The 23,419-nt window shown below is 52.0% G+C and overlaps 11 protein-coding genes across 11 annotated transcripts; 4 read left to right on the forward strand and 7 right to left on the reverse strand.

Moving 5' to 3' along the window:
* Window positions 1–189: 189 nt before the first annotated feature.
* BJY04DRAFT_216936 (uncharacterized protein) lies at window positions 190–683 on the forward strand (the record flags this gene model as incomplete). Its single annotated transcript, XM_073715890.1, has 2 exons — window positions 190–255; window positions 378–683. 2 exons carry the CDS (start codon window positions 190–192, stop codon window positions 681–683), a joined length of 372 nt encoding a protein of 123 aa, XP_073572662.1.
* On the reverse strand, window positions 647–2,438 carry BJY04DRAFT_226896 (transferase family-domain-containing protein; the record flags this gene model as incomplete). Its single annotated transcript, XM_073718513.1, has 1 exon — window positions 647–2,438. The coding sequence occupies one exon, from the start codon at window positions 2,436–2,438 to the stop codon at window positions 1,077–1,079; it is 1,362 nt and encodes a 453-aa protein (XP_073572663.1). The 3' UTR covers window positions 647–1,076.
* A 741-nt stretch (window positions 2,439–3,179) lies between these two features.
* BJY04DRAFT_216938 (uncharacterized protein) lies at window positions 3,180–4,645 on the forward strand (the record flags this gene model as incomplete). The annotated part of the gene is made up of 4 exons (XM_073715891.1): window positions 3,180–3,477; window positions 3,537–3,604; window positions 3,658–4,058; window positions 4,162–4,645. The coding sequence occupies 4 exons, from the start codon at window positions 3,180–3,182 to the stop codon at window positions 4,643–4,645; spliced, it is 1,251 nt and encodes a 416-aa protein (XP_073572664.1).
* Window positions 4,646–4,874: 229 nt separating this feature from the next.
* On the reverse strand, window positions 4,875–9,359 carry BJY04DRAFT_216939 (ankyrin repeat-containing domain protein; the record flags this gene model as incomplete). Its single annotated transcript, XM_073715892.1, has 5 exons — window positions 4,875–7,320; window positions 7,371–7,973; window positions 8,024–8,048; window positions 8,370–8,381; window positions 8,453–9,359. 5 exons carry the CDS (start codon window positions 9,357–9,359, stop codon window positions 4,875–4,877), a joined length of 3,993 nt encoding a protein of 1,330 aa, XP_073572665.1.
* A 233-nt stretch (window positions 9,360–9,592) lies between these two features.
* BJY04DRAFT_35901 (heme-dependent oxidative N-demethylase family protein) lies at window positions 9,593–11,656 on the forward strand. The gene is made up of 4 exons (XM_073720202.1): window positions 9,593–10,074; window positions 10,121–10,313; window positions 10,382–11,241; window positions 11,331–11,656. Exons 1-4 carry the CDS (start codon window positions 9,979–9,981, stop codon window positions 11,559–11,561), a joined length of 1,380 nt encoding a protein of 459 aa, XP_073572666.1. The 5' UTR covers window positions 9,593–9,978; the 3' UTR covers window positions 11,562–11,656.
* BJY04DRAFT_35913 (homoserine dehydrogenase) lies at window positions 11,570–13,028 on the reverse strand. The gene is made up of 2 exons (XM_073720203.1): window positions 12,933–13,028; window positions 11,570–12,826 (listed from the first exon to the last, which is right to left on the reverse strand). The coding sequence occupies exons 1-2, from the start codon at window positions 12,961–12,963 to the stop codon at window positions 11,751–11,753; spliced, it is 1,107 nt and encodes a 368-aa protein (XP_073572667.1). The 5' UTR covers window positions 12,964–13,028; the 3' UTR covers window positions 11,570–11,750.
* A 179-nt stretch (window positions 13,029–13,207) lies between these two features.
* Window positions 13,208–14,287, forward strand: BJY04DRAFT_216942 (CCDC174 family protein; the record flags this gene model as incomplete). The annotated part of the gene is made up of 1 exon (XM_073715893.1): window positions 13,208–14,287. One exon carries the CDS (start codon window positions 13,208–13,210, stop codon window positions 14,285–14,287), a length of 1,080 nt encoding a protein of 359 aa, XP_073572668.1.
* Window positions 14,288–14,363: 76 nt separating this feature from the next.
* On the reverse strand, window positions 14,364–17,277 carry BJY04DRAFT_186190 (uncharacterized protein). The gene is made up of 8 exons (XM_073710861.1): window positions 16,156–17,277; window positions 15,683–16,093; window positions 15,557–15,634; window positions 15,295–15,512; window positions 15,138–15,249; window positions 14,989–15,093; window positions 14,765–14,943; window positions 14,364–14,710 (listed from the first exon to the last, which is right to left on the reverse strand). Exons 1-8 carry the CDS (start codon window positions 16,569–16,571, stop codon window positions 14,658–14,660), a joined length of 1,572 nt encoding a protein of 523 aa, XP_073572669.1. The 5' UTR covers window positions 16,572–17,277; the 3' UTR covers window positions 14,364–14,657.
* An 84-nt stretch (window positions 17,278–17,361) lies between these two features.
* Window positions 17,362–17,984, reverse strand: BJY04DRAFT_186192 (uncharacterized protein). Its single transcript, XM_073710862.1, has one exon. The coding sequence runs from the start codon at window positions 17,884–17,886 to the stop codon at window positions 17,503–17,505; it is 384 nt and encodes a 127-aa protein (XP_073572670.1). The 5' UTR covers window positions 17,887–17,984; the 3' UTR covers window positions 17,362–17,502.
* A 900-nt stretch (window positions 17,985–18,884) lies between these two features.
* On the reverse strand, window positions 18,885–19,348 carry nhp6 (high-mobility group nucleosome-binding protein; the record flags this gene model as incomplete). The annotated part of the gene is made up of 4 exons (XM_073715894.1): window positions 18,885–18,917; window positions 18,969–19,090; window positions 19,140–19,235; window positions 19,282–19,348. 4 exons carry the CDS (start codon window positions 19,346–19,348, stop codon window positions 18,885–18,887), a joined length of 318 nt encoding a protein of 105 aa, XP_073572671.1.
* Window positions 19,349–22,369: 3,021 nt separating this feature from the next.
* BJY04DRAFT_216945 (centromere protein H) lies at window positions 22,370–23,209 on the reverse strand (the record flags this gene model as incomplete). Its single annotated transcript, XM_073715895.1, has 3 exons — window positions 22,370–22,739; window positions 22,818–22,986; window positions 23,035–23,209. The coding sequence occupies 3 exons, from the start codon at window positions 23,207–23,209 to the stop codon at window positions 22,370–22,372; spliced, it is 714 nt and encodes a 237-aa protein (XP_073572672.1).
* Between the last annotated feature and the right edge of the window lie 210 nt (window positions 23,210–23,419).

Below are 23,419 nucleotides of genomic sequence, written 5' to 3' on the forward strand. Positions count from 1 at the left end.
CTGCTTTTAAGAATCTGTCGAGTTCGCCGATAGATAGGTAGTTCCTGATACTCGAATCCTTCGGCTATTCTGCGATACATATACCCTTCTCTACAATAAAAAAGCAGTAGACTGCTCATTTCCGAGTTTCCGAACCCGCCGAGCACCCTAGAAAGAGCTCCCCAACCCGGTAGACTCAACATCCCAGAAATGGCCTGGTACTCGCTCCTCCCCGCACACCTCGTCGCTTTCGAGAGCTGGATCGTGCGCTGCTTTGTATGTCACCCTCATCTCATTCCATCTCACCTCACCTTCTACAGCCATCCATCTCATCCCATTTGCTCCCATCTCTTTCGGTCCGTTAAATATAACCATCGCTAACTCCCATCCCTAAATAGATCTTCCTCGGCCTCGTCATGATCGTCCCCTGGATGGCGCTCATCGTCTTTGACATCGCACTTTATCTCTGGCGACTCGCGACATATAATATCCCCGTGGTTGGGGGGAGGGCGAGAGGGAGACAGCGGCCGAGGGCGCCGAGCTTGAATGAGATTCCGGATCGGCTTGGGTTGAGTGCGGAGGTTGAGGGGAAGGAGAATGATGCGATGGTTATGGGGATGGCGGGGGTTGGGAGAGGGGGGGAGGGGGGGTTGAATTTGAAGAGGAGGGCTGGGGCTCGAGCGGCAGGTGGAGCTGGGGCTTGAGGGACACGGAGTTGAGTTGAGTACGTTGTGATGGGATTTCTGGTGTGGATGCTTGAACGGTAACCTCCCTGAGGAATGTGGCTTGTGGATGAGGTGAGGAAGATCGACACCGAGGTTTGTTATAGCGTGACTGCTGTCTGTGAGCGTTGTTGCTTGTCGAGCTGGCTCTTTGATACCCTCTGTACTATATTTCCAGCATAGCGTACTAATCCAGTCATGCATACTGCTATCGGAGCTTGGAATCGGCGTTGAGAGGGTAGGAATGACCAGTTGGGCTGCGATACCTAGCACCTGCAAATGCTCTCTATCCTTGGGAGGACTATCCACAGTCGAGGTTAAGCATGATGAAATTCGTCGTATCTTGCTTCGGCGACACTACATAACCCATCTAGATCACCTCGGAACACCAAACTTGTTCAACAAAGGATCGTTCAAAAGCCTCTCCAAACAGCTCTCCTCGACACCCACCACAACCTCCATCCCCCCATCTGGCAGCACCGGAAGCACGACCTGCAGACCATTAATGCAGCCCACATGCGGCACTCTCACCGATTCAATCTTCCCCAACAAACCCCAATCCAGCCCATACAGTTCAAACCCAGTCCACGAGCTCTGAACACAGTTGAAGCCAGGAACATCCAGAAACGCCGTGGCAACCAGCCGGTCAACATCCTCCAGCTGCTCCACCAAAGCCACCACATCATCCGTGAACTCATCACTAGCCGCAATAATAGCCTTGCGGATCCGAATCGCCAAATCGGCAATACTCAGCTCGCCCAGCATCTTACGAATCGGCACCGACACAGCAACATACTCCAAAAAGCAACCCAACGTATCCGGATGAATCTTCGGATTCGTCCTCTGCCGCCCATCAATCGCAATATTAAACACAGACACGGGATACCCCTCCAGCGTCTCCAACGGCGACTGCACAGCCATCACAGTCCGCCAAACAAGCGCCGACAGCGCATCATTCGTCGAAATCCACGACTGCCCCGACCCCTCAGTAGCATTACCAGGAGACGCCTCCTGCTTCAACGCAGCCAGCGCCTCCCGCGAGAAATAATACACCTGCCCCCGATGGCTCGGCGACGCCATCTTCGGCGGCGCCCCAGCCGGCGTAAACGGCAGAAGCGTATACTCCGGATGGTCTTCAATCCGGCCAGCATTTTTCCCCGACGGTCCCATAACCTGCTGTCTATCACCCCATACAGCGTCAGGAAGCTGCAACGGCTCAGCAATCTCACCCCCCTGAGCGCGCCGACACTCCTCTGCCCAGATCCGCGTCCAGATATAAAACGACCGCCCATCACCCGCCATATGCAAGATACACCACGTCAAGATCAACCCGCCGCGAATGAAATTCGCCTGCACGAGGGAGATCGGCAGGCGCTCCCCGGCAGAAGGCCAGACAGAGCGGCGGCAGAACGTATCTGCGTCGAAGGCGGAGACAGGGAAGGAGTTTGCTTTGAGCTCTGCGTAGCTGGACGGGTATGAACTCCGGAGGTCTTTGATTGCGATTGTTCGGTCGTCGTAGGGCTGGTATTTCATTACGCCTTTTTGCCGCCATGCTGTGTCGGGGACGGCCTCGCTGCCGACTTCGGGGATCCGATCCGCGAGCGCGTCGTACCCGGCTTGCAGGACGCGGGCGACTTCGTCCAGGTCGTAGTCTTCTGGTAGCTGGAAGGGGAATACGTAGCGCAGGTAGCCCTTGGGGCCTATGCGCTCGAGGGCTGTGAGGCTGTGGTTGTACATTGTAATTGTATACTGTAGTCGATCGTCAGTGTCCTCAATGGTGTGGGCAATCGAGAGTGGGAAAGAGGGTTGGTTGTAGCTTGCGAGTCAGGGGGGCAATGAATGGCCGCTCCGGAGTATTTAGCCCTGAATCACACTACTCGGGGAGGGAAAAGACTACATGATTCAGAAGGCTGTATAGACTGCGACAGCGGCTTGTCTGGCCCCATCCCCCGGCGCGCCGTTGACCGGTAGTTAGGGCCGGACCGTCTGGGACCCCTGTCTAGCCCTACACGCCGAGAGCTTTGGCACCTGCCATGCCGATCAGAAAGAGTTAGTGCGCTTGCGACCAAGGCAGTGTTGCAGCCAGGACCCATATCTTATTTCCGAGTCGTTGATGAAGAACGACGATCTGTAAGGATTGAAGGATCAGCCAGCCAGCTAGCCGTGGGTAGACGTTCCGGGAATTCCCCAGCCTGCATAAAACGCATAGAATTGAGTCGTCAGTCACCAGTGTCAGTTAACCACTACTCCGGAGTATTACTAGCCCGACGGCTGCAACTGGGACACGGGATGCTCGGTGGATCAGGGCTTGCTTAGACGTCGACATCGGCTACTCCGGAGTAGTCCACACGGCGTACGCTCAGGTTAAAGACAAGGAAGCCCCCCAAGGCGCGTTTTGGGTATTACATTAGACGATTCTCATGTCCAACCCAACCTGCAACTGTGTCTGGCCTGTGACCCTCACGCAGTTGTACAGCTATGGCTGTAGACCCGGCCATCCTCGCTGCGTTCGGTCCGCCACCACCGGATGTCGACCTCGCCGAGAGCAGTGTGTCTGTTAACAATGGGGCTGTGATTGCGATGCTCTGCCTGGCTGCGGTTGCGGTGATTCTTCGCTTCACGGCGCGAGTCATTCTTCGGAATGCGCTGCTGTATGATGACTGGACCATCATTGCGGCTTTGGTGGGTCTCCTGCTGGATTGTCTGCTGAGTGAGGTCTTGCTAACCAAGGGGTTGAAGATTTGTATAGGTGCGACGACGGGGATTAGTGTTGCGGGTGAGCATCTCTCTTCTCATCCTCAAGTCTATTCCTCAGTCACTGATCTGATTCTTTAGGAGGCAACGTCGGCTCCGGAAAACACGTCTGGGCCATATCCCTCTCCGACCTAATGGCCCTATACAGAGTCAGTCAAACCACCTCCCCTCCCCTCCTCTCTAATCCACCCATCTAAGCAAGAAAATGCCAATCCAGCTCCTCTACTCCTACACCTTCCTCTACGCAACCTCCTGCACGGCAATCCGCCTCTCGATCCTCTTCTTCTACAAACGCATCTTCTCCCCGCTCGAGCAAACCATGAAGCTAACCCTCGCCTTCGCCCTCTTCATCACCCTCTCCTACCCGCTCACCATCTGGATCACCATGGCCACCGCCTGCCGCCCCGTCACGCACTTCTGGACGCAGTTCAGCGGGACAAGTGGCGAGTGCATAAACATCAACTCCTTTTTCCTGGCGCTGGGGATTATCAATATGCTTAACGATACGATTTTGCTGGCGCTGCCGTTTCCGAGATTGGTGAAGCTGCAGATGACAAGGCGGAAGAAGGGGGCTATTTGTGGGATTCTCGCCGTGGGCGTCTTGTAAGTTCTAGGTCTGGTCTTGATATATGGCTATAGCTGTGATCTCATGGTGTGGGTTTGGGTTTGGGGTTGGTTGCTAACTGATAATTGGGGATGACAAAAGTGTCTGCGTCGCTAGCATCGTCCGCATCCACTACCTCAGTGAATTCATGAATACCGCCGACGTAACCTTCCTCATGGGCCCCGTGTTCATCTGGTCGACTATCGAGCCTTCTGTGGGTATTGTGTGCGCGTGTCTTCCGCACTTCGCGCCTCTCGCGCGCATCGCGCACCGCTCTTATCGCTCGCAGTACCAGTCTCGCCAGTCTAGGACTGGGGGGAGTGCGAGTGCGAGTAAGAGTGCGCCGTCGGAGCGGCCGTGGGTGAGCCATAAGTATCACTCGCACTCGAACTCGAAGCAGTATAGTTCGAGCCGGATGAATAGGGATAAGGGCACGGAGGAGGATGAAATTGGGTTGACGAATTATGTGACTAGTGTGCCTGGGGGCAATGGGGGGAAGTATGAGGCGGAGGAGGTCAGGTCTGGGTCTGGGATTACGGTGCAGTCGACGTTTGTGCAGGCCGAGAGTAGACAGGGGACGCCGTGATGGGTTTGGTTTATGTCTTGGGGTTAGTATCAGAAAGAAAGGACGTACAAGAATATTCTATGAGAGTATCTATCTACTACTATATACAGTGATCCGACTGGGCTAGTAGCAGGCCCACTCCGACATTGTCTTATTGGGCATATAAGTTAAAAAGACCATTTGGTCATTCAAGATAACCAACCAGCGCTAGAGAGAATCCTGTTACCTGCATTAAGACTGACTTTGAACTCTATCTTGTTGCCCCGGCAGCTAGAAGTAGCCTTTCAATTGTCTTTTTGTGTTTGTATTTGGCGGCTTTGACCACGTCTAGCGGTGTCTTGCCATATCTGTCCTTGGTGTTGACGTAAGCGCCTCTGCCCAGTAACAGTGTGACAATGGCTTCATTGCCCAGGGTCACGGCAATTGCAAGTGGCGTACGTCCAAGGTCATCCACAGTATGCAGGGAGGCCCCTCCGTCAAGTAGCGTCTCTATGACTGCGTCGTGGCGACACTCAATTGCGACGTGGAGCAGACCGGGCGTTTTTTGGTTAGTGTTATCTGGGTCAGCGCCTCGGTCAAGTAGCAGCGCCACTACTGCTGCATTGCCAGCCCTTGTTGCCAGCCATAGAACATTCTGTCCAAGAGAATTCTTGCTATTCAAGTCTGCACCTCGATCCAGTAGAAAGCTGACGACCTCCGTCGGTGATCCAGCCTGGACTCGTAGGTCGAGTGCATTCTCTTCATCCATTGGATATGACTTCTTGGAGACCCAGCCCTTACTGTTTTGCCAGTTTTGAACAAAGTCCACTTTGGCTGCAGTTATTAAGAGTTCGTCAAGGCTAGGTGTCTTAGGCATGCGATTGCTCCCATCAAGCAGCGTCTCCAGTACCGTAGTATACCCGTGGGCTGCTGCTCCGTGAAACGGCGACAATGAGGCATCCCTTACTCTCAAACTGGCACCCTTTTCAAGAAGCAGCTTGACGATTTCATTTCGTCCAATATTAGCTGCTGTAGTCAAGGGTGTTTGGCCATCTGAATTCTTTATATCGATAGGTGCACCGCTATCTAGCAAGGCCTGGACGACTTCTTTATTTCCTATTTTGACGGCGTGGTGTAATGCTGTGGTATCGGTGTCATAGAAGGGTAAGTCGATGCGAGCACCCCTATTGAGTAGCAGTCTCACTATGCCCTCGTGCCCGCCATCGACAGCCTTTAGCAATAGTGAAGTCAATAGCGAAGTCTCCCTACTGTCACCCCGCTGATGCCTGTGCCTCGTCCTGACGCCCCGGTCCAACAGCAGCTCTACTATTGTTTCGTGTCCAAAATACACAGCATCGTCGAGTATATCCAGCGTAGAATCCGTGGAGGCTCCTCTGTCAAGTAGTTCTTTTACAATCAGCAAGTGGCCTTGCCAAATAGCCGCAACAAGCGGAGGTCCCAGTTTGCTACCGGCACCAATGTTGAGATTTGACCCGTGGTCGCAGAGAAGGACAACAATCTCATAGTGCCCATTGCCGGCGGCCAACCAGAGTGGTGTAGATTTCGACGTTGATAGCGTATCAACCTTGACCCTCTTTGTGCTCAGAAGCAAGTCACACACGTCAATGTGTCCTTCTTGAGCTGCATGATGTAATGCAGTATAGCCATCTGCGTCTGCCAGCGTGGTATCGCAGATCTGTAGAAGAAACCGAACAATGCCAACATGGCCCCGTTTGCATGCAGAATGGAGGGCAGGAATGCTTTCGCCCACCAGTGGCAGATCCCAGATATTATGGGCTGTAGATCCAGCTCGGATTGCAAGGGCGAGAAGCGGCTCGTGCTGCTCGCTGACGGCCCAGCTGAACAGCCCATGTATAAGCGAGTCCCGGGAGCGACCACCCGTGAGCCAAGGGTGGAAATTCCAGGTCTCGTTGAAAGATGTGGCGAGCGTCTGAAATCTTTCCCATGTTGCAGACATGCTCTGAATTTGTTTTGTGTGCAGGGCCCAGTTGGCGACCGCGTAATCCAAGAATTTATATCGTGTCCGATCTGGACTTGACTCGGTGCGCATTAAACGAACAAGTGAAGAAATGTCGCAGCTCTGACCTGCAAACCGTGAGAACAAGAATCTCGCAATCCGGCTATGGCCGGATATAGCCTGCTGTGCATATAGAGCCGGGGATGAGACCGGTACTGTTCCAGCCCTGGTTGATCCCGTTGCTAGCTGAAGGCCGAAATCCAAGAAGGAGAGGTACGTAATGCACAGTTCGCCACACTCCAGATTACCCTGCTCTGCTGTCGGGTAATCAAAGCCTGGTTGTTCCGAGTTAACTTCCCCTCCAAGACAATGCTCGAGATATCGTTTTACTGAAGAATGTGCGAACCGCACACATGTGTCTGAAGAGTCCACGACCACAAGGTTTGCACAGCAGCCGATGAGCACGTCTTTCTGCGGAAATATCCCATCATTCCACTGGGTTTGCTCTAAGTTCAACACGACGGCTTCCCTCATTTCCTCAACATGAAGTGGCCGGATGGCGAACGCAACCCACTTGAGTACCTTCATGGCATATTTATCGGAAGAGCTAATCCTGTCAACGCAACGAGCGTATGTTTCTTCCAACCCTTTTGGTAGGGTTGCCAGGGCCTTGCGTATCTCCGCATCGGTATAACACGTATCCCACAGGATCTCCATTTGGAGGTAGACCCAAAGAAACCTAAAAAGGTTAGCGGCCATACACTGGGCACAGATATCTCACGGCCTTACATTTCTGACGACTCTGTGAGGAGAGTTTGCTTGATGTCCTCAAGCAATATGGGATTATCTGTTATGTTCCTGTACAGGGTCTTATCGGCGATGCTGGTATTGATGTAAATCTCGATGTCGGACCTGACATTGCAGGATGTTGAAATCTGCCGGACTCCTGGCATGAATGTTGCAATATTCAAATAACCCTGAATCTGGTTTCTGCTGAATAACAAAATCCGCAATGGGCCCGACAGTTTAGATGAGCATAGTGCTTTTAGGCACATTAATAGGGCTTTGGACTGTGCCTGGTCGAGAGCATCTAAACCGTCAATTATCAAGAATGTGTTGGGAAAGTGTTGGAGGAGCATAGCAAGGGTGTTCTGTAAATCTCCTATCCCTGGCACAATACGCTTTCCACCAAATAATCTGCGAATCTCTAGTTCGATATCCTCGGGATAACTCCTGGTTTCTTCGTACAAGTGCTCACAAAGCTGTCGGATAAAGCTGGACAGTATATATGCCGCCTTAAGAGTCTCGCCGTAATCGTTCTCGCAGTAGAAAAAGATGGTCGGCGAACGAACGTCAGGATAACGATATCTTGCAGCCTCCACTGCACTCGTGCTAGTAAGGTTTAATTGAGAGTTATGGTATGAACAGAGGTATATACTGACGCTATTATCGTCTTGCCTGAGCCGACTGTAGAGTCATGGCACGTTAGCAACGTATCCAGACGCGGCTGATTGATTGGTTGGCATATACTCTTTCCCGAGCACCACAAACAGGAGATAGTATCTTCTGTTAACCATGCTCTAAAATGTTCATGATCGAGAAACCACTGCGTGGTGCCCATGAGCCGCTTCTGTAAGAGTCGCCGATGCACTCTCTCCTGATCGTACGTTGAGATTCTAGATAATGGTATTCCACGACCTCAAGTGTGGAGCTTAGTATCTAGTATCAACAGTGGAGATTTCTGTAATCGACTCACTTATCTGGCGCACTAATCTATCATCTTCGAACCGGACTCCTTTTCTACGATGTGTCACTTCAGGTTAAATTAAATGTCAGCAAGCCCTAAATACCGAGCTGGAAGATCAGCCTACCGTTGGAGAGGGTCTGCTGTGTATGGTGACCTTGAACTGTATGGACCACAGAGATAAGCTCCTTCGCATATGCGGCAGCTGCCATGGCTGCGTATTCCTGCCACTGCTTGTTCTTATGGGAGTCGGAATAGTCACAAATCCCACGAATAACTAGACATTGGAGGTCGTCCATCAATCCAGCTGCTTCCATTTCAAAGCAGAGTATACCAAGCTGGCGACTTAGCCTGTCCCGTGCAATGGCGTCTTTCAGTACCTGATTCGCAGATGCAACAAGACCATAATGTACAACAGGTTCGGTTCCTAACCGAGATGGTCTGATCACGAGCCTGCTGGAATCGCACCGCGCGCAGGTACCGTCTGGATCGCTATGGACATAAGCCGCGTCAAAGAGTTGATCCTGGTTTTTCCCGCGGTACGTGAACTTTTCTGTCATTTTAGGGTGCCTCTGCAGCGCCTCAGCCATAAGCTCAGGCAGCTTCGGCGGTGATAATCGATGCGCCGATTCGAGTCTCGAGACCGCTGTAAGAAGGACTGACGATGGCTTGTTCAAGACCCCGGTTCTTTCAAAATAACCACCGGCTGTTGTTTTGCCATAGTCGTACTGGATGACTCCACCGAATTCCCTTGTTGGCTTGCTTACCACCACGTCCCCCAGGCGAATATCAGCCTTAGCACTTGGGGCTCCTCCTCCAATCCCAACTAGTAGAAAGAGCCGAATGCATTTGTAGGTTGATTGTAGTTCGACTGCGGATATAGCTGCAGACGTAGTGCCGTAAACTCCCGATCGAAGGCAAGATATAACGACATTGTGGCCAAAGATTTCGCCTAGGACGTAGGTATTGTTGTCTGCGGAGTTCGTTAATATGCTAGGGTGCGTCTTGTCTAGCATGGCCTCAGCTGCCGCCATCTCGACAGGAAGGGCACAAAGCCAGGCGACTGAGTAGTCTTCCTGACTATAGCATTTAGTCGATGTCATGTCCAAGGAAACATCTAATCATGCGATGGTGTTAATGATGAAGTTTGAATGGTTCGATCAAGGTAGCAGGAGTGTGGATTGCAGATTCAGCCTCGCGCTGTAACTACCTGGCGCGTGATCGATATCGAATAGCCAATAGGTAATTAGCACGGCTGGCAGCACTGCGCTGGGCAACCCGCCACTTTCTTTATAGAGCACTGTTTGCCGGCATAAACTCCAGTTAATAGTTGCCATTCCCGGCAGAAATGTTAGAATCGCCTGGGTATAGCGTCGCTGACCTGATTCCCGATCAGGAAGGGCCCCTGGATCGGGCTCCCGCCCGCGAGTTCCACGACCGTATCGAAGCCATGGTCGCGCTCTAACTCATGGCTGTGATTACTCTTAAGAGAATAATAGGAAAGGTACTGGAGCTCGGTGTTTTAGTCAATCATACTGGTTTCAAGCGGCATTGCTCGCCAATCAGAATGAGAGACTTACTTCTCCAACTGATAACACAGCTATAACTATCTATAAAACCCCGCACCATATCACCCCCTCAACTATACCAACCATGTATTCACTCTTGGGATTATCCTTCTTGCCCAAATACCCTGTCACGTCCTTCTTCCTCGCCATTTTTCTTCTCTTTTTTGGTATCTATATCCGAGTACGAGTTTCTCTCTCTTATCTCCAACTAAGCTAACACCATCCAGTCCTCACCCCGCAAGAACAGCGACAACCAGCAACATAACCACCATGGCTTCTCTACTCCCAGTCCAAAGACACAATCAACTTCAGAACCAGACTCGTACCCCCCCATAACCCCCCTCCCACCCTCCTTCAACTGGGAGACTACCAACCCTATCGCCCTGCGTCCATTTAAGCCAAAATACCATCTAACTATGGGTTTGTCCTCTGTTCTCTGTTCCATACTATACTCCACAAGGCAAGAAAAATGACCTAACAAACAACAGCGATTTCGAATCTCGATCCATCAGACCTAGTCCCGATGGACAAAACATATCTCGCGCGCCTCGCTCTCCGGAGAGACCTTCTAAAGCAGTATCCGGATGTTGTGCGGGCTGTTAATCTCCAGGAGTCAGATTCTGAGATGAACAGTAAGATCAAGCAGGCGTTGTATGAGTGGTATGGCTTTGTAATGGGTGTCTATTTGCCTACCAGGTATGGGAGTATGTTTCGTCTTCAGGAAGAGGACGGGATGAAGATGATCAAGTCCCTGGTAACAGGATTAAAAATCCCAGTTCAGGCAAGTGAGTTGGTCCGCCTCTACCACGCTTCATCGGAGAAGGAGAAGAAAGAAGCCACCAACCTCGAGCAAGAAAAATCCTCCCTCCTGCACATCCTCGACACAATGGCCTCCTGGATAGACGAGGACTTCCTCATCCTCCTCCCCTCTGCTTTACCCTCTCAATCCCCCCAGTCTCAAGAACAAGACCCAAAGTACCACCTCCAAGCCTACACAACTTACTACCCCGCGGGCTTTGACACACGCACAAAACTCTCCCTGCCACTCTCAGCAATCCACACCCCCGTCCCAGGGTATAAGGAGAAACTCGAGAAATCCATGGATCGATTCTTCAGCAAGCTGGAGGTGGGCCGGTTCGTGGTACGGACTAACTGGAGCATTATGACGGCTGGGACGGGGCTTTTTGCAGCTTTTGGGGGGTTGCATGACCATAATCCTGGTCCTGCTTCTACCTCGACCTCTAGTTTTAGTTTTGCATCTGTTGGGGAGGAAAGTGAGGGAAGGACTAGAGAAGAAGAAGAAGAAGAAGAGGAGAAAATCCCAGTTGAGAGCTTCACGGGCGAAGACGTGAGTCCCCCTCCCCTACTGATATATATATCTCTCCGTCTTCTTCCCCTAGTTACATACTGCATACTATATATTAACCACAGAGAAAGACCTACCTCCGCGTCGAACGCCAAACCCTCCACCGGCTCCCCAAGTCTAAAGCCCTGATCTTCGCCTTCCACACATACACGTACCCGCTCAGTGATATCAAGAAAGAGGGACTGGGCGAGGATCTCGCGGTTGCGATTGACGGGTTGAAGGGCGGGAATGTGCCTGAGATTTATCCGTACAAGAGGGGTCCGTATTGGGGGGAGGCTGTGAAGGCTTTCTTACGGTCTTAGATTCTGCTCTCTTTATATCTCTTTTCAACCTCTTATCCCTATCGGGCGGATGGTGTATGGTTGGGGATGGAAGCCTTATATAGAGCTCTAACCTGGTGCAGTGGTTGTTCATCCATACTTTTATTTCTATGATTGTTTCTTCGCGACTATACTTTTCGTGGTTATTGGTATATGGAGCTGGAGCTGCTTCTAGCCCAACCGCTCAATAACCTTCAGCAGATCCGCCGTAACACCCATAGCCGTGACATCACCGCCAGCACCGGCACCCTGGATGATAAGCGGGTTGCTTCCATACCGCTTGGTGTAGAAAGAGATGATGTTATCGCTGCCCTTGAGCCCCGCAATCGCACTATCCTTATCGAACTGCTGCAATCCAACACGCACCTCCTTGCTACCAACATCAACGCTACCAACAAAGCGCACGACCTTACCAGCCTTCTCAGCACTCTCCTTGATCTCCGTCATCTGGCCATCGAATTCAGGCAGCCTGGTCATAAACTCCTTAATCCCCTCCGCGGAGGAAGGTAGGCTAGCCAACTCCTTAGGGATCAACGACTCGATAGGGAACGAGTCGGGAGATTGAACTTCCAGCCCGGCGATACGGGCAAGGATCGTCAGCTTCCTGGCAACATCCATGCCGTTCAGATCATCTCGGGGATCGGGCTCGGTGTATCCAAGCTCCTTTGCCTGCGCCACGACCTCGCTCCACTTCGCGCTTGAAGAGCCAGAGGCCGGCGCAAAAGTGTTGAACAGGAAGCTCAACGTTCCTGAGAACACGCCCTCGATCCTCGTAACCTCATCGCCCGTGTTGACTAGATCCCGGAGGGTCGAGATCACCGGCAACCCGGCGCCAACGGTACTCTCATGGTATACAAGCGCCTTGCCCACCTTCGCGGACGCAAAGATATCCTTCCACAGACTCAGGTCAGAGGAGAAACCTTTCTTGTTAGGCGTGACGATTGAGATGCCCTTCTTGAGGAAGAGCGGGTACTGAGCTGCGAGGGCGGGGTCGCTGGTGTTGTCGACGAGGATGGATTTCCCTGGGGCAGAGGAGAGGTAGCTAGCTACTTCTTCGGCGGAGAGAGAGCCGGACTTTGTGAGGCTGGGGGTTTCGGAGGCTGTTTTCCAGTCGGCGAAGGGGATTGGGCTGAAGGAGTCTTTGGGGGAAAGGAGGGTTTGGGTTGAGCGGGCGAGGAGGATGAGCTTAGGGGCGTTGGGGAGGCGGGAGAGTTGGGATAGGAAGGAGGTTCCTACGCCGCCGACGCCTGGGAGGGGTGTTAGTATGGAGGAATATAGTTCAAAGGGATATAGTATGGTGATGTGGTGTTGGCGGGGTAGCTTGGAGGGGTGGATGAGGTGGTTGCTCCTTACCGATGACACCGAGGTAGATGGGGGCAGACATGGTGCAATTGCTGGAATTGTTTCTCTTTAATTGAGATTGATGCAAGAAAGACAGGAATTATTGCAAGAAAGAGGGAGAGAATTGCTCAAGATTCGTGACTCCGACCATCGGATCCCCTCATCGTGGGGTAGCTTACTAAATTACAACCCTTCTGCCTCAGGCAGTATACAATTGCAGCCTTCTAACCTCCGCTCCAACTCCGACAATCTACACCAATATTCTACACAGCAACAAAACAACCAACATGTCAAACCCCAACCTCTACGGCCAGAAACCCACCAAACAAACCTCCAACACCCCCTCCTCCTCAACCCTCGCCTTCACATCCACGCTCTCCTCCCTAATCGCCTCAAACACCGACAAAGACATCTCCAGCCGCGGCCGCGCGCGGCCCTCCAAATCCTCGAAATCAGACATCTTCGCACGCCCAAACAAAGGCGCCCAAAAGCGCGCCGCCGCCGACCTCCGTGATGACGATAATACATCCTTACAGCAAATCCACCAGTCCTCCAAGGACATCGGCTCCGTCGATGCAGCGACCCTTCACCGCTCAAAGAGGCGCATGGAAGAGAAAGCGAGGCTCTACGAGGACCTAAAGAAGGGGGAATACCTCGCCGAGGGAAGCGATAGCGACGACGATATCGGCCCCGGGAAAGATGAATACCTCTCGCGCCTCCGCCGGAAAGAAAAAGAAGGGCTGGTCGATTTCGACCGGAAATGGGCAGACACGCAGCGGCGGAAGGGCTCGGACTCGGATACGGATTCTAGTTTTGAGCATTCAAATGCCGACGATAATGCTTCGATTGTCTCTTATGAAGATGAGCTCGGGCGCACGCGCCGCGGAACAAGGAAAGAGGCTGCCGCTGCGGCGAAACTGAAGGGGCAAGCGAATGAGGCGGCGGAGGGGGCAGAGCGGTGGCGGCCGTCGCAGCCGAAGAATCTAATCTACGGTGCGACTGTGCAGAGCGAGGCGTTTCGTCCGACGGATCTTGTTGCTGAGCAGATGGCTTACCTTGCGAAACGGCGGGATCGGTCGATGACGCCGGACGAGGTACATTATGATGCGGAGGCGGAGGTGCGAAATCGAGGGACGGGTTTCTATGCGTTTTCGAAGGATGAGGAGGTGCGAAAGAAGCAGATGGAGGAGCTGCTGAATGTGAGGGCCGAGACGGAGAAGGAGAGGGATGTTCGGAAAGCACGGCGGGTGGAGAGGGAGAGGGCCCGAGAAGCGAGGAAAGGAGAGATCGAGAAATTGCGGGCGAAAAGGCGCGCGGAGATGTTTCTTCTCGGACTGGGGGATGCTGGGACTGGTGTTGAGGGGTAGATTCCACTGTTGCATTGCATTTTACCGTGGAGGATACGGAGTTCGGCCTGTTACTTTTTACTGACATATTGAGATACCCCGGCAAGCAAATCATCTATTCTAGATCTAATCCAAACTGCATAATATTACCCAAATCCCATCCACGCTCATGCTACCCGCCAAAGTATCAGAAAGCGCCATGCTAAGCGAAGCAACGACCTGTAAATTCAAACAATGCTGAGTCAAAGACATCACCAGCATCAGTCGTATCAGTCGTAGACGCGTCAATCATAAGTCATGATTCTGCAGGGCACAGCCAGCCCTGATTAGGTAGTCTTTTAACGCGGCTGTTATCGCGTAGCTCCAATGACCAAAAAATAAATAAGAAAGATCATATAACATCATGAGCAATCTCCAGCATAACAGTGATGAATGCTTCAGCGTCTGTTGCAGGTTAGCAGGGGCTATAGAACAACAGGGAAAGTAGAGAAATCGTACCGGCAATAGACATGAACTCCAATTGGTGCTCGCCTCGCTTCGTCTTTGGAGGGTTATAATCCGGAAACATGAATACAGTCTCTCGGAGCTCGCGCAGCCACACGATTTTATCGCCATCGTGACGAACCCATCCTCGGGTTCGGATTTGATCTGTTATGAACGCAGTCCAGATAGGAGCTCTGCACAATGTTAGTTCAAATCAGCTATCGAGCGGGACTGCGTACCGTTTCATCTCGCCCTTGTGGACTGAGGCTTGGAGCCTGATGGCACCAGTGACTTTGTCTCGGTACACGCGCAAGGCGTGCTGGAAGCCGTCGTCCATGATTGGTCTGGATTGTCAGCGCCGTGTCTTTGAACGGAGAAGGTGACTTACGATCCGAAGAGCTCCTCTTCTTGGTGGAGCTCGTAGTCACGGATTTGTGACACGGGCTTTCCTGAGTCCTGGGATCGGAGAGCCAGGAACGTGCAGTAAAATAGTATCATGACTGATGGTGTTAGCATTGTACAAGAACGAAAGAGTTCGGGCATACCTTCAATGGTTGCGAATTTGAGGTTCGCCCACACATATAGTTCCAAGCCGTTACGCCGCCGACGGCATATTTGCAGGCATGAAGGGTTCGGACCAGGCCGGATGATCTCCAGCATGTTCAAGGGAAGACAATAGAATTGCTTAGCTTGGCTGCATACGATGCGCGCTCGGTTGTCATCTTCCCTGAGATAGAAGAACACTCGGACATTGCCGAAGGATCTGTCAAGTTAGCTAGTAGTCACAGTAGGAGTAAGAATACGCACAATTCCAGTAGCTGTCCGAACCCCTCATCTTCCAGCCATTCATGAAGGTTCTGCTGTGCATCCCCATAGCATACGGTTCTAGTCCGGTCGTTAGCATAGTATGCGATAAAGGTCTGAGGAACATACCTGTCTCCTTTATTCGGAAGCCGGGTTTCAGTGCGCGGCTGGAAGAACACTTGCGCCGCCCAATGGTCGGCCAATGCATTTGACCCCAGTGAATAGCTAGTAGCCGAGCTAGTCACAGGCGAGCCGGGTGCAGGCGGCACCAGAGGCGGAATATCAAAAAATGACCCAGATGAGGGTGAGGTGGGTGTTGGAGACGCAAGGTGCGAGGGCCTGGCACGTTCGTAGGATCGCCGGGTGCGAGGTTTCCGGTCACTGCGCGGGCTGCTCGGCGCCGTACTGTTGGTGCTCGAGGTTGAAGACGTAGTCACGGACAATGCGCCCATGCGCCGGGTGAGACGACTGTCTTGGTGTACTAGCAATTCTTTGAATCGTTCGCGGAGGCGGGACATGAGCAGATGATTGGGACCTACACTGTGGATGGACACATGATTGGTTAGACCAGACTCAATTGACAAATGTCGGTATGCACTCACTCCCGTATCAAGTTCTCCAGTTCACCTAGGAAAGTTCTATACTTTGACAACCGTATAGTCAAGGTCTCCTCCGACTCGCCGACAAAGAATTTGCTCATGGCAGCCCAGGTCTTCCTGTATGCGCTCCGCTTAGAGCTCGCATGGCTCTCAAGGTAACCGAAGAAGTCGACAACATCATCCAGGGTATACTGCAAACTAGCACTGACAAGGTCGACATCGTGGCGTGCAACTTTGAAAATGTCACCGGATACCGGATGACGTGATAGTTCCTCTAAGGATTTGAGGGACCTGCTGATCGTATATAGGTCGCCGATGATGCCGGTAATCTCGGTTGCGTGTTCGGGGAGAGGGTCGCGGAAGCGCTGGAATCCAGCAGCGACTTCTTCAGCGTTGCCGGCAGAAACGCTCAGCGCCATTGTGAGGTTACGGATGATGGGCCATGCAAGGCCAGATGGAATGCGACGGTCGTTATATACCTGAGGGGGTGCGGGGAGGCCGTGTGCGGGCGGGTAAAACAAGTGTCAAGCAAGTGTCAAGCGACAGCTAGATGAAGCAAGAGCACAAAGGCCGGATAGCAACAGAGCAGCTTCTTTGCTGTATATAAATTCTAAGAGACAAGCAGAAAGGACAGGGAGCAGATGAAAAGAGTCACAGTGAGGGGCACTGGCCCGGGACAACTCAGAAACGCACGGTTGGAGGAGGAATAATTCGTGCAGGAGTCAGAAAAGTGCGGTGGTATCAGGATCGCCCCCCATACGCATATTGATCGTGTTTTCTCCGACCAGCGAAGCGGGCGAGAGAGGCGAGAACAGGGAACTCCACCAGGGTCGGTCAACGAAGAGCAGGAGGATTTCAGTCAAGACAAGCCCATTCAAGTCACCCGCCCACCCGTGCAGAAGTTAGAACAGGGAGAATGCTGTGGTGGGGTCGGCGAGGACAAGAACAGGCTCAGGGCATGCGGCTCCCAGGACGAATTGGGGATACTGGCTTGGACAGTCGACGTGGTCGCGTCTAATGGGCGGCGGAAATGCATGGCTGCATTTTAGTCGCTTTGATGATTGAGCGGTCTTGAGGATGCAACCCCGCTGCAGCTATAATGCTCCTCTTAAAAGAGTCCATCACCTGACGCTTTCTTGCTTCTTGAACCAGGATACCTGGCTGCGACTTTATCTCTTGACTACTCACGATCAATTGCTTAATTCAGCTCGGCCTGTCAACTGTATCAGCCACCATCTGCTGCTGTCAGATCGTCACCGTTGCACGAATACGATCAATGCATGTGTTGATCAGCAGCGCAAAACATCATGTCCATTCCGCAACGCTACAGCGAGAATCTAGATCACCGCTTCATCTGTACCATGGAAGACAGCCCACTAGTAAAACTGGACACAAATGAGTGAATCGCGTGGTCCAACTGGCCGGGAGATCTCCAACGGTCCAACCACGCTGCCGTCCCGAACCAAGCAGCCGGATCTGAGCGACGGTCAATTCCAACCCTTTCATGAAGACATACATTATAGAAGGATGAACCAAGATATCTATGAAGCAGTCACCCGACACCAATCTTGATGGTTCAGAAACAATATGCAATGCTTCCCACAAGCCGCAGCTCCCGCCATGCAGTCTGCCCCTCCCCTCTCCACCTCCATTCACTCCAGACAAAGGAACAAAGAGGATGATGCAGATTGTCATGTCTAGACGGGTACGGATGTACCAGAGCAAATGCAACATGCGGCCGGCTGCAGCTTTCCATCCTGTTCTCTCACATGCTTACAGATCAGGTGGGTATCAAAGCAGCCGGAGGGAGTCATCCGATGTGCAAAGAAAGCTCAATGGCGTCCATATCGACATCTCAACCTCAATACGAGGGGCCCTACCAGAATTCCAGAAGACTACATAGCCTGCCGTTCCGGTAGGCGAGGGACAGCATGTTCTACCTCAGGCACAAATCGTACACCCTTAGCATATCAAAATATGACTACTGTAGACCACATCTACGGAGTAACTACAGGATTATTACAGACCATCTCCAGCTTTATCCACGCTGAAAAGAGCTAAACCACTATCACAAAAATCTCCCCTCCCTCACTCTACTTCCTTGTCACTTTCCGTACTCCTTACAAGCAGGCCAAAGATCAAGAAAATACACTTAAGAACCTCAGCCTCAAAGCTCAACAGTAACAGTGCATCAATCAGATTAGAAATTCTCGTCCTGCCTTCTGCAGCGAGTCCAGCATGAGCAAGCATTTGTCAGGCTTGGTAACTTCAGGATTGGGGTGTTTTTGATGCCTGAGGCAGTAACGGAGATAACGGAGCTCGACGCGTCAACACGTAAACAATGACGTTTTCGCGTCGGAGCTGGCTGGAGCTCGGGCCATCAGCATTTGCGCAGCAGCCCAGGCTCAGCACAGTAATCCAATGTCTTACGATGTTCTCCGGAGATGGCAATGCAGCTTCACTCAATCGTATTCAGTGCTTGTAAAGGACCCGATCAGCGCCGGGCTCCTTCAACTCAAGCAAACCATACACTAACATTCCCGTTGAAGATCCTTCATGACAGAAAGCAAGGACAAACCACCATCATCCCATCCCATCCCAGAAGCCGTTGACAAAGGGCAAAGAAAGAAATAATGAAAGCGACAAATACATTTGAGAGGATTATCACATATTACGAAAGCAAATACAACACACAACGCCAAGGGTCAAGCGAGTCGACTCAGAGAAGTGATTTAGGAAGATTCCTCCTCGTCATCACCAGCGGCCTATTCAGCGTGGTTAGAATGGGGACTATTGATGTCGGGCAGAGCTCTTACGTTGTATGCCGCCTTCTCGTCCTCGTAACGCTTCTTGTCGTCAGCGGCCTTTTGCTCGTAAGGCTTGCGGTCCTTGTCGCTGAGAGCCTTCCACTTCTCACCGAGCATCTTTCCGACCTGGCCTGCATGGTATTAGATACAGACTCCAGGTAGGCTTGGTTGCTCTCTTACCGAAGGTGATGCCGGGGTTCTCCTCGCGAACCTTGTCACGGTTGTCGTTGGCGAAGAACATGTAGGCAGAGAGACCACGCTTGGGGGCGTTGGGGTCTGTCGCGAGTTAGCGAGGTTCAGAAGAAGTGCCAGCAGAGCTTACCCTTCTTCTTGCGGCTGCTAGTCTCACGAGGAGTCTTGGCCTTGCGGGTAGCGGGAGCCTTGGGCATTTTGTTGTTTAAACTGAGAGGCAATGTTAGCTGAGTCCGCTTGACGAACGATTCTGTCGATGAGAGAGGTAATTGACAAGAGAGGCAGAATAGAAAAATGCAGCGACCAGGATGAAGCAAATAGAGCGAGCAAGCAGTGTTGTGGGAGCTTGCGCAAGGAAGAGTGTGGCGGGTTGTGGTGGGCGGATAGGCAGTGCAGCGCGCACCCAAACAAGAGCGCGGTCGCAAGCCGGGTATTCACACGAAGACAAATCGCGCATTTGAACAACTTACCTGACGAAAAGGTCGAAAAGGGTGTCAAATTAATTATTGAGACTGGCGTTTTCAGCCTGTGATGGTTAGCCGGCTGTTGAGATTGCGAACTATACGTGAGCTGCCATAGGTGGGCGACGACAGAACGACGCAACAATGAAGGAAAAATCGAAGGAGATGACGATTGCAAAAGGAGAATAAGGAGGAAACAAGCAATGTGGAAGAAGAAAAAGAAGGTGGTGGTGGTGGTGAAGAGAGAGTGCTTGAGAAAGAGAGTGTTTATTGCGTATACTCACCAATGCGGGTGTACTTTTTTGTATGGGAGAGAGAAAATGTATGGGAGAAGCGTGTAGTGAGGGAAAGCAGAGAGAGAGAGAGGGAAGAGAGGGAGAGGGGAGAGTAGTAGTAGTAGGAGAGAGAGCGAGGGAGCGACCGACGGCAGAAGCGGGCCACCAGCGAAAAGGAAAGGAAGGGAAGGGAGCAAGGGCAGACCAGAGACAACCTGCTGCGACTGGCTGCCCGCCCTGCTGGAGAATGGTCCGTAACGTTTCTTACCGGTTACGTACCGTCATTTCCTCCTCCCCCCTGCGACCGGCGCCAGTGTGATCTCTGCGAGTTTGAGCTGCACTTTACCCCAAATTTGGCAGGGAAGTCGGTCAAAATAACGTCTAGAAAGTCGATCAATTGACTTCCAAAGTCAGGCTCTCGATTTTGGCCCACCTCCGTCTATTTTGGAGCAAGTTGCACGCTAAGCAGCTGCTCTCGGACATCAGGGTGGTTGCTTGCCGTATGAAAATTACAGTACGGCGATGATACGCTCCCTACGCCACGGCCTGGATTATGTGGATAAATCATCTTATGGTAAAATAGTATCACACCAAAAGGGAGTGATAGGCTGTGGACTGAGTGGTACCATAGATACGGCAGCCGTCGCACTGGCACTCTGACAATCAAGTCGCAGTCTTCGGTTGGAGGAGTCGCGACGGTGGTCCATGATCCATCCATCATACTTTACATCATCCAAAAAGCTCCGTACAACTCCGTAACAACCAGCAGCCCAAGGCCCCAAGCATTCGAGCGCAAATCTGGTGACTGTACTTCTGGACGTGCATTTTTAGCCCAAGGACTATGGGATGTGCGTGTAACTCAGGAGTCAGGCTGTTGACGGATAAACAAAAGCGAGACAGCCTTGTAATAACCGTCAGCCATGATCTGATGGCCTTGATGTGATCCATACGTCGCTGATACCAGAGGGGATCCTTGGAGCACGGCCGGTTAGTGCAGTCTTTCAGCTCTGCTCTGTCAGTCGCAATTCTCAGACCTCGGCGCACCCTCCCCCCAGACATGAACAGCCCAGTTGTGACTCGTCCAGGTCATCTGGAAACAAAGAAAGGACCTGATTCCCTTCCCAAGAGCTAGGCGGTTTCTTGTCCTGGTAAGGTGCAGTGCTTCATGGGCGCCGTTTCCCAAGTTCCAACCTTCCATGATGGACTTCTCCACATGAGCTTAGGGAAATTCGTCAGCCTTCGTTGCTCGCGCCGGCTGTCCAGTAGTGTCCAGGGCCCTGGAACTCGCCCACCTGCTTACTACTTTACTTTGCATGTGTTGGTGTTGAGAGGACCCCTCCCGCACTGAGCGTTCGCTCGCCTACTCAAAGTACCTTTCTCGAGCACTCGCGCCGCGGTTGGCCCTCCTTGCTCCGTCAAGCTCTGCTTTCCCATAGGCAGCGCTGCCGATAGTCACACAGGAAACGAACGCATTCCCTCCTAGGCTGCTTGGCCAATAATGGCACGACTACCCTGGTGTCGAGCAAGCAGCCAGAAGCATCGTGATGATCGGTGGTAGCCTGCCAGTCTACCTGTCACAATTGCCAGCAGACATCTAATTTCTGGAGTTTAGACTCGCGCGTTTTCTGCAAACATTTGGGTAGCGATATCCTGTGCGTTCAACCGAAAGTAGCGAATTTGCTTATCCAGTCTTTCCCGCCTGAGTTGTCTGATCCGCGAGAGACGAAATTATACTTTTCATTATTGACGAGTATACTTACCTCAAGAAAAGGATCGACCTATCAGGGCTTGATGCTGGCCTCTCATAGGTGAAGGTGGTGCAGCGAAGAGTAAGGGTCCTCATCGAAATCCGTCCGGCGCAGCGCAAATGCCACTACATTCCAGCTCAAACAACACCACCAAACTTACTGGGTGGTAACCGCTTAGCAACCCTTTGGTACTAGTAGTGGTATTGTAAGCCCCAGTTCACGCCTGATTTATGTGATATGTGTGATTAATAACAACAATTATATCTCGTTGATGGTGGGCGGCGAAGCTGGTCCAAATTAGAACCCGTGCCTGTCTGGCTGGCATCTGCCATCTGCCACCTTCGAAACGCTCCAGCTCCCATGCAAATTGAGCCAGCTTAGTACAGTCGGGCTTAGCGTATCAGTCTATTTTTATAGCCAGTTTCAGAGACTCAGAGTCAGCTTCATAGTTTCAGGTTCCTGCAGGATTCTCATTGCATCCACTGACTGCCCAAGGCCAAAGCCATGATGTCACGTGGATCATAACAGCAGCGGGTCAAGGACTCAAGGAGGTTGGCATATAGCGAAGCCCTTTTTATCTCAGTATACAGCCCGTTTTGACGAATGCGACTGGAAAGCTTATCCCATCCGTTCAGTATAGGAGAAAATATGTCATGCTATTCATCAAGGGTATCCTATCCCGCCGTAACCAACGCCATAGGCAATGCAGATGTCTGATGTAAATACGCCAGCCATCAATCAGTAGACTCATCAAGTACAAGGGCCGTGAGTTCCTCGTCTTCCGCCCAATTCACGCCGCTACCTACTACAACCGCGCTGGCAACGCTCTTCATCGTCTCCCATCTTGCTTTACTCTTCTTGAGGTCTGCTTCAAGTTGCGCCAGCTCATGCTCCAACTCGGGATCACTAAGCTCTTCCCTCCACGAGTCGTCATCTTTAGTGAGCTCGAGAAGCTCGCGCACCAACTCTTGATTCTTCTGGTGGAGTTGCAAATTCTCAACCTCGACGGTTGAAAGCTGCTTCAGAGTCGAGCTTTGTACCGCACTTAGATTCTCTTGAGCCAGAGATAATGCGTCACGGCGGTTGATCAAACGGAACAGGTTTCTACTTTAATCAGTACACAAGAGCACACGCGTCAAGAGATAGTCCAGCCTAGCGACCCAGGCGCAAGGCGTAACTTACCGCTCTGCAGGAGTTACTCCTTTCAGATGAACGGCCTTGAGGATAGGATCTGTTATGAGAACAGTGCCGACCGCCTTTTTTCTGACGGTGTAGGTAGCTCTCGCGTCGAGCAGCTCGCGTTCTGCAGCAGCCAGTTCCTCGGCGCTGCCTGTGGAGACTGGTTCTATTTCTGGAATTGTCAATATCGCGAGTCATGATGAAGGAGACTCAAACTCACCTTGCTCTAGAATAGCTTTCTCTAATTCTTGCTCTTGTATTTGATGATATAGCTGGAGGATTAAAGCCTCTTTGTCTGAAAACGAGATAGTGTCTCGGGGATCGTCAGCTGCCAGATCCAGCAGAGTGACCTCCCCCGCGCTCAGTTGAGGGAGGCTACGGGCCGTGGATGACATCGAGCAAGGCCTCGTGGCAGGTCAGAAGAAGCATCTTGTGATAAGAATCGTGAAGTATTCCCTACCAAAGCACAACACGCTCCAGCGGGCGGTGGCGGTGGAGATCCCGGCGTAGGCTTCCGAGCCCGCGTCATCCCAATCCAGTCTAGGCTGGGGAAGCTCCTCCGGTCTCAGGCATCTGAGGGAGCCTCGACTTTCCTATCGTTCTTC

Source organism: Aspergillus karnatakaensis, assembly GCF_047715665.1.
Source record: "Aspergillus karnatakaensis strain CBS 102800 unplaced genomic scaffold BJY04scaffold_17, whole genome shotgun sequence".
NCBI classification, from domain to species: domain Eukaryota; kingdom Fungi; phylum Ascomycota; class Eurotiomycetes; order Eurotiales; family Aspergillaceae; genus Aspergillus; species Aspergillus karnatakaensis.